Raw genomic sequence first — 9,128 nt, 5'->3', positions numbered from 1 at the left:
GCATCACTCCACAGCAGCTTGTTTTTTGAATTTGGGTTTCATGTTTGAGCTCTGGTAAATTGAGCCTCTGAGGATTTGGTCTCTAATAGCACTATGAAGACATTTTTCTTTCAGTGGGACCCTGCTTTTTTATCTTATCCACATCAGATTGTTTGTAAAAACAGGATCTTTTTTATACTTCCTTGCATCATTCCTCCTTAGACATGGTAAACAAGCTTGGAATCCTTTATGTCTGTAGATGTTTGTACTAGTAATGTATATGAATATAATAGATCGTGTCCACAGACTTTAGGGTCATTCTTTTAACCATCTACATGTCTTGGTAGCCGGGGGTCGGTCCGCCAGGGCCTCTGCTCCTGTGCATCGCTCAACTCTCAAAGCACCCGAACCCTACGGTGCCTCCTGCGGGTGGTGGGTCTGCAGGAAGATGGGCCCATATCCCTTTTTCGGGCCGTGCCCTGCCGGGCCCCTTGGACTAAGGCCCAGCCGTTCCTCGATGGTCTTCTCATAGGGGTCTTCTGAATCGCTCTTTGTCTGGTCCCTCACCCAGGACCAATTTGCCATGGGAGACCCTACCAGGGGCTAGAAGCCCCTGGACAACATTGCCCCTGGGATCCCTGGGACACACAAACCCCTCCACCACGATAAGGTAGCGATTTGCGGATGCGTCTACATGTAACAGTAAAAAAAGCCCTAACACTGGCAGCTTTTGTGTTCCAGTCTTTAACACTTTCTTACACTTTCTTAAGACTGTCTCTCGTGTTTTGACCTTACAAGACAGGCTGTCCTTTGTGTGTGACACTAAAGCAAAGTCAAACAGTTTTTCTTGGGTCTGATTTGCAGCACAAACCTGACAGTAGTAAATGCTGCTGGTGCGGGAATGCAGCCGCATAAATGTTTTCAGTGAATCGCTGAAACTTCTTTTGTTGACTGAGACACTTAAAGCGTCACCAGAGCTTAAATCCACACAGACCTTTCTGTGAAATCACCAGGCAAGGCATTAGTTAGATCACCAACCAAGCCATGTGTGGTTGAACAGGATAAGTTGATTTACTTCACAAGATACCAGACTGAATTTACTTTTATTGTTATTTTAATAAATGAATCTATGAATTGGTGTAATCTGACTTTGAGGAAGGGATGAAGATTGGTACAGGTGAAGAGGAGCCAGTTATAGCATAGCTCAGCATAAAGACAGGAAGACACATGCAGTTAAACATTTATTACATTTTAATTTTTGTCCTGTCATTTTCAAATGTATCAGGAAAATGTGTCAAAGCCCCCAAATCAGTTTACCGGCTGCACATTAACCACACACAAAGGACTGCGCTGCACATTTTCATGTCTAACATGTAGAGGAAATTAAATATGCCTCTTTAAAAGAATCACTCACACACACAATGCTTAGTTTTACCAGGTGTTGAAATGTTTTAAATTATAGTTGTCAGAATAAGAACCACTTCTTTGTTATTATAGAACTGTGACACTATGCTACAGTATGGTACATTAGATAACATTACAACACAAAACAATTAAAAAACAACTTTTCCGCAGCCATTGACGCATCTAATTACTTCAGTGGCTCGAACTGCAGCGTTGTTATGGAGGAAATGAGGTAACCAAGGAATCAAAAACCTGATTAGACATGAGAAATGAATCCACCACGCTGTGTTTCAGGATTATAATCATGTGCACATTTGAATAATTGCATTTGAATAAGATAATTTCCCACAAGCACAAAAGAACATTGCTTTACAAACTAAACAGTGTCCTTTAAATTAGTTTTAGGCTTTGAGAGTTAGACATGTCTAGAGCTCTTACTACCCCGACACTGACTTAATGTCACATTTCTCAAGTCTTTATAAACTACTAGGGAACACGAGTGGGTACTAAATATTCTCAGCAGACAAGCCTTAGTGTAGAGTGCAGTTTTTTGTACTGGAACATAAATTTCCTTCAGCTGCAGGAAGTAATTTTGAACATGATTTGTATTAGCCGCCAACAAAGGAATGCTTCGTCTTAATGTGCTGCTGCTGCAAAGACTCGCGCTGGACCGTGCGAGCCAATAGTTTGTGACAGTGATGGATGAGCTGCTGTAAGCACAATAAATTACCTAAATTATTTTTCAAGCACATCAGGTTGCAGCTTTCCGTGGCATGTTTGCTGCCAAAGTTCCCCATTCATTATAAGAAACTATCCCCATAACAAGTATGAAGGCCAGTAAACATGGCACGAAATGTCACGCTTAAATATCAGCAGTAAAAGTGATGGTAACATTTATAGGTGTAAGCCTTATTCACAGTACTACTGGAAGTCAGTTATTGACATCAATATCTTAAGGAGGGGGTGCATTTCTGTCTGAACCTCATCATTCTCCCTTTCCATCAAAGAGAAAAATGTATTTTCAAAGGTAACGACTAATATTATTTTACATGTACAGTACTGTGGAACAAACTGGTCTTCAGCAGTACTCTGGGCTTTCTGGAGGTTTTTCACATATCTATGAAAAATACCAAAACGTTCTACGGTACAGAGGAGGCCAAGACAGACTTAATCATGAGTTTGTACAGCCATCTGTACAACATGGTCGAAACTCTGTGTCACGGTCTGCGTGCAGGCAGGCAGGAAAGGACCCAATGCAGGCTCGTACGCGGAGGTGAAACTTAAAGTCAAAAAGCAGCTTTACTGATGGACAATAGGAAAACTTAAGTAAACCTGAAGATACAAAATCGACCAAGGGCAAAGACACAAAGGGGAAAATACGAAATAATCAAAATCTAAACAGGAATAACCAAGGCACTAGACAGGGGTGTCCAACTCCAGTCCTCGAGTGAGAGTCAGACAGAGAGGTTGCTTTTCCCTGAGAGCTGCAGCTTTTAGATGCACTCTTGTTCCGACACACCTGACTCTAATGAATGGCTTGTTACCAGGCCTTTGCCAAGCTTGATGGCATGCTGACGAGGTAATCCAACCATCTCATTCAACTGTGTTGGAGTAGGGATGCAGCTAAACGCTGTAGGACAGCAGCTTTTGAGGAGTTGGACACACTTAAGACTACCAAAGAGACTTAAACATGATACGTCACACTCTGTCACAGTTTGGGCTTTTCAGTCAGTGGTGTTATTATTGTTAACTGATGGAATAATGAACGTAGACTGGACATGCTTTCACCTTTCAATAAATTCTTGTAACTATTTCTGTTTATTTTCCAAACCAAATATAAAAGATACAGAAGGGCCTGAGACTTTTCATACTGTATGTCTTCATGTGATAGATTTAGGATGTATGAATGTTAATGCTAGCCCATTCCACCACATGTCCAAACGTATTCAGCAGAGATGCTTGTCTGTTCTCTGTGTCAGGGACAAAGCACCGCTTCTTCTCAGCAGCAGAGGTCTGAGTGCAGCTCTGCTCTGAAATCTGAACTTTAGCGTTTGTGAAGGAACAGATTTGTATGTGGAGAGTCTGCCTTATTTATTTACATCTTCTGTTTGAGTCAGTCACAATGCTCCAGTGGACCGCTTATTATTATTATTTGCCACCATATATCAGCTCACTGCACTCAGTAGTGCAGCAAACATTTTCCACTCAAACCCACAGAGGATAAGCTCATCCCTGACTGTGATCAATTTTCCATTTCCACAGAGGGACCCAGCTATTGTTTGCGGCTTCTCTCTGAAGCTAAGAGGAAAACATGAAAGAGGTGAGACGCTAGAGGTGAGCCAGCAGCGCAAAGACATGCATCAGAAACTACTTCATACTGTACCATGTGGCTAACATGGCACACAAGCTGTGTCCACGTTTCTGACCATAAAGTAAAGAATTGATGTTATGTCCTTATTTATCACCATATCTGAATATATCTGTGATATCTCAGTGAAACTTTCATCAACCAATGGTTGATAAAAGTGACTATTTGCACTTTTTATCTAAAAATGTTTCTCTGCTCTTATATGCTGCTGTCGCCATTTAACCTTATAGATTTTCTCTAGTATTTCCTTAATAAATAGTTATTTTAAAATAGGAATTCAAAACAAATTTCCTCAAAAAAAAAACACTGAAACCACCACACCAATACAGCCCTTATACCAAGCAGCAACCTGACAAATTAAGCCAACGCTAAACAGAAGGAAATTGAAGTAATGAAGGGTCGTTAATGCTGTTTAAAAAAATTTTTTAATCCCCATAGACCAGAGGTGTCCAACTCCAGGCCTCGAGGGCCGGTGTCCTACAGGTTTTAAATGTGTCCCTGACTCAACACAGCTGATTTAAATGACCTCCTCAACATGTCTTGAAATTCTCCAGAGGCCTGGGAATGAACTAATAATTTGAATCAGGTGTGTTGACCCAGGGTGAGTTTATGCAAATATAAAAAAAAGTCACTTCTAAAATAAATACACAAATTGTGTAGTCATGTATTTTGGTGAGGGAGATATTTATATTTATATATATACCTGAAAAATAGGATCATGGCCAAGCTTGAAACCTGGATCCCCCGTAGCCGGTTACCAAGATTACGTGAAGTACCTTCAGTAGGTCTGTTAGATGATGTTAATGCAGCACTACGGACAATACCTACAACCACGATTACCGACACTAACAAGCTGATCTACAATACGGCAGCAGTGATCAGTGAGATGCTTGGCTACAAGTTGAATAGCCACAAAGGGCAGTACCCTCCATGGAGAAGGAGGCTAGAGGCTAAGATCAAAGTAGCACGGAGGGAGGTTAGCCAACTAACGGAGTTGCAGAAAGGTGCGGCAAAGAAGGTGCATAAGAAATACAGCAAACTGTCCATACCTGAGGCCTTGGAAACTGCCAAGCAAAGACTCACAGCCTTGGCCAGCCGCTTGAGGAGGTACACCAGAGAGATAGAAGGCAGGAGAATAAACCAGCTGTTCTCCACAGAACCAGCAAAGGTGTACTCTCAGTGGCAAGGGAACAATACTGGAGGTGGTCAGAGGGCCCGGTGGCGCCAGTGTCCGGCAGCCTCGCCTCTGTCAGTGCGCCCCAGGGTGGCTGTGGCTACAATGTAGCTTACCATCATCAGTGTGTGAATGTGTGTGTGAATGGGTGGATGACTGGATATGTAAAGCGCTTTGGGGTCCTTAGGGACTAGTAAGGCGCTATATAAATACAGGCCATTTACCAATAAGAGAACAGCACCACCAAGGCTGGAGACAGAGCAATACTGGAAGAGCATATGGGAGAAGGACGCAACCCATAACGGCAATGCTCGGTGGCTAGTGGATCTGAGGGCAGACCATAGCAACCTCCCTGAACAGGGTCCAGTAACCATCACAGTGGCAGATATCCAAGAAAGGGTCTCCAGTATAACGAGTTGGACAGCACCAGGGCCCGACATGGTTTACGCCTACTGGCTGAAGAAGCTGACTGCACTCCACGAGCGTCTGGCAGCACAAATGAACCAGCTGCTAGTTAACGAGAGACACCCGGAATGGCTAACTGAAGGCCGGACGGTCCTGATCCCCAAGGACCCCAAGAAGGGACCAGTCCCCTCCAACTACCGACCAATAACCTGCCTCAGTACTACATGGAAGCTCCTGTCAGGCATCATATCGGCTAAGATGAACAGGCACATGGGCCAATACATGAGCGAGACACAGAAAGGAATTGGCAAGAATACCAGAGGCGCAAAACACCAGCTACTGGTAGACAGAACAGTCAGCCGAGACTGCAAGACCAGACTGACAAACCTGTGCACTGCCTGGATTGATTACAAGAAGGCCTATGACTCAATGCCCCACAGCTGGATACTGGAATGCCTAGAACTATATAAGATCAACAGGACCCTGAGAGCCTTCATCAGGAACTCAATGGGGATGTGGCGTACAACACTAGAGGCCAACTCCAAGCCCATAGCACAAGTCACCATCAAGTGCGGGATCTACCAAGGAGATGCTCTGTCCCCACTGCTGTTCTGCATAGACCTGAACCCCCTCAGTGAGATCATTAACAAGACTGGATACGGATACCGACTACGGAACGGAGCAGTTGTCAGCCACCTCCTGTACATGGATGACATCAAGCTGTATGCCAAGAGTGAACGAGACATCGATTCACTGATCCACACTACCAGGCTATACAGCAATGACATTGGAATGTTGTTCGGACTGGAGAAGTGTAGTCGGATGGTAACAAAGAGAGGGAAGGTAGTCAGAACTGAGGGGATTGAACTACCAGAAGGCAACATTGCAGACATAGAGGACAGTTACAAGTACCTGGGGATCCCGCAGGCAAATGGGAACCACGAAGAGGCCGCTAGAAAAGCTGCAACCACCAAGTACCTGCAGAGGGTCAGGCAAGTCCTGAGGAGTCAGCTGAATGGTAAGAACAAGATCCGGGCCATCAACACGTACGCCCTGCCCGTGATCAGGTACCCTGCTGGGGTAATAGGCTGGCCAAAGGAGGAGAAAGAAGCCACTGACATTAAGACAAGAAAGCTCCTTACCATGCATGGAGGGTTTCACCCCAAGTCCAGCACCCTGAGGCTGTACGCTAAGCGGAAGGAAGGGGGCCGGGGACTGGTGAGTGTCAGCACCACAGTCCAGGATGAGACAACGAACATCCAAGAATACATTGGGAAGATGGCCCCAACTGACTGAGTGCTCAGTGAATACCTCAGGCAGCAGAAACCCAAGAAAGAGGAGGGAGACGAGGAACCATCGTGGAAGGACAGGCCCCTGCATGGTATGTACCACCGGCAGATAGAGGAGGTGGCTGATATCCAGAAATCCTACCAGTGGCTGGACAAAGCTGGACTGAAAGACAGCACAGAGGCACTAATCATGGCAGCACAAGAACAAGCTCTGAGTACAAGATCCATAGAGGCTGGGGTCTATAACCTGGAAGTCCCGAGATCAAAATGGGAGATGCCCCCAAGGGTGGTGGAGAATGACCGAGCTAAGATCCTGTGGGGCTTCCAGATACAGACGGACAAAATGGTGGTGGCTAACCAACCGGACATAGTGGTGGTAGACAAACAGAAGAAGACGGCCGTAGTGATCGATGTAGCGGTTCCGAATGACAGCAATATCAGGAAGAAGGAACACGAGAAGCTGGAGAAATACCAAGGACTCAGAGAAGAGCTGGAGAGGATGTGGAGGGTGAAGGTGACAGTGGTCCCCGTGGTAATCGGACCACTAGGTGCGGTGACTCCCAAGCGAGGCGAGTGGCTCCAGCAGATCCCGGGAATAACATCGGAGATCTCTGTCCAGAAAAGCGCAGTCCTGGGAACAGCTAAGATACTGCGCAGGACCCTCAAGCTCCCAGGCCTCTGGTAGAGGACCTGAGCTTAAAGGATAAACCGCCCGCAGGGGCGTGCTGGGTGTTTTATTTATATGAAGCCATACTCGCTCGGACTTGCCCGGATTAAAAAGGTCTGCGTCAGATGATGAGGAACCAGGGCACCCTGATGAGAAGTGGGCTACTCCAACAGAGAGAAGGGCATCGTTGGGCAAGAGAGGAAAAATAGGTCACTGTTGGAATGCTACTATATTAACCCAAGCAGAAGAGGTTACATGAGTGGGATGAGGGACCTATGGGATCTTTGACACCCAACATCCACGCTAACTGAGAAACAGTGATAGATGTAGTGATGCCAAATGACAGCAACATCAGGAAAAAGGAACACGAGAAGCTGGAGAAGTACCAAGGGCTCAGAGAAGAGCTGGAGAAGATGTGGAGGGTGAAGATAACAGTGGTTCCAGTGGTAATCGGACCACTAGGTGCAGTGACTCCCAAGCTAGGTGAGTGGCTCCAGCAGATCCCAGGAACAACATCAGAGATCTTTGTCCAGAAGAGCACAGTACTAGGAACAGCTAAGATACTGCAGGACCCTCAATATACAGGATTTATCAATAAGAATACTGCAACTTGAAATTCTATATTTTTTTATGCAATGAACATACAAGTATTGACCCCAAGTTCATCTTGGGAATCCTTCACCTTGAAATTGTACGTCTTGGTGGACTGGCTGGTTAAGGGTCTCTCGGAAGTGTTCGGCCCATTGTTTGTTTTGCTCTTCTTGGGCGATCGAGAGCTTCCCATTTTTTTCCTCGACTGTGACGTTTGCATTGGTCCTCGATCCAGTAAATGGTAAATGGCCTGTATTTATATAGCGCTTTACTAGTCCCTAAGGACCCCAAAGTGCTTTACATATCCAGTCATCCACCCATTCACGCACACATTCACACACTGGTGATGGCAAGCTACATTGTAGCCACAGCCACCCTGGGGCGCACTGACAGAGGCGAGGCTGCCGGACACTGGCGCCACCGGGCCCTCTGACCACCACCAGTAGGCAACGGGTGAAGTGTTTTGCCCAAGGACACAACGACCGAGACTGTCCGAGCCGGGGCTCGAACCGGCAACCTTCCGATTACAAGGCGAACTCCCAACTCTTGAGCCACGATCACAAGTAAGCTTGTTTACGATGCGGTATAGGGTCTTGGAATCATTCCGATCCGCTGCTTCCTGAGTTTCGGCACCTTTTCATTCTAGCCATTCTTTCTTGTCTTTCTGACAGCTTTTCTTCACTAGCCGATCTAATTCTGCGTAGCATCGGGTTCCTTCCTCTCTGGCTTGTTCGGTTTTGGCCTGCTCTCTTTTGAGCTTCGCAATTTTTCTCTCATCGATCAGTTCCCATGTTCTTCCTTGGATCCACTGTTCGTTTCTCTTTCCTCTGTCTTCTGATCAATAACATTGGAAGACGCAGAGGAAACTGCAACTTGAAATTCTATATTTTTTTATGTAATGAACATAAAAGCTTGTGGTAAATTTTAAAATACATGGTTGGATATAAAGTTTTACAAAACTCACAGTGTTCACATATAGTCAAACTGGTCCCAGTGAGCTACCAGAGATATAATGGTGTCATTTAATCATCTCCTGTGAGCTCACAGTGTAAAACATACACAACATTGATAAAAGGAAAAAAATCTAATGTGATAAACTTTAATTCCTAAAACAGTTTTTGTGAAACAAATGAATTTCTTTGTGTAAAAGTAATGTAAAATGTGTCCACTGAATGCCAAGTAAGACATAAAAGTAACTATTGTCTCACTCAAAATATAATATTGCTCATTACTGCAGGCCACTTTATCTTT

The 9,128-nt window shown here is 45.1% G+C and overlaps 1 protein-coding gene across 5 annotated transcripts in view; it reads left to right on the top strand.

Annotated features, from left to right (window-relative positions):
- pex5la (peroxisomal biogenesis factor 5-like a) overlaps positions 1-9,128 on the top strand; it is a 120,230-nt gene that overhangs the window by 46,058 nt on the left and 65,044 nt on the right. For 2 of the 5 annotated variants that reach the window (XM_004570226.4, XM_004570225.4), the window contains exon 2: positions 3,646-3,717. The exons of 2 other annotated variants lie outside the window; for them this stretch is intronic. In XM_004570226.4, the coding sequence (XP_004570283.1) occupies positions 3,646-3,717 (72 nt within the window). The remainder of the gene's footprint in view (positions 1-3,645; positions 3,718-9,128) is intronic. One more of the 5 variants, XM_076880674.1, reaches the window with a different exon arrangement.

The sequence above is a fragment of the Maylandia zebra genome, linkage group LG23 (genome assembly GCF_041146795.1).
Source record: "Maylandia zebra isolate NMK-2024a linkage group LG23, Mzebra_GT3a, whole genome shotgun sequence".
NCBI classification, from domain to species: Eukaryota; Metazoa; Chordata; class Actinopteri; order Cichliformes; family Cichlidae; genus Maylandia; species Maylandia zebra.
This window is presented reverse-complemented; position numbering and strand designations above follow the sequence as displayed.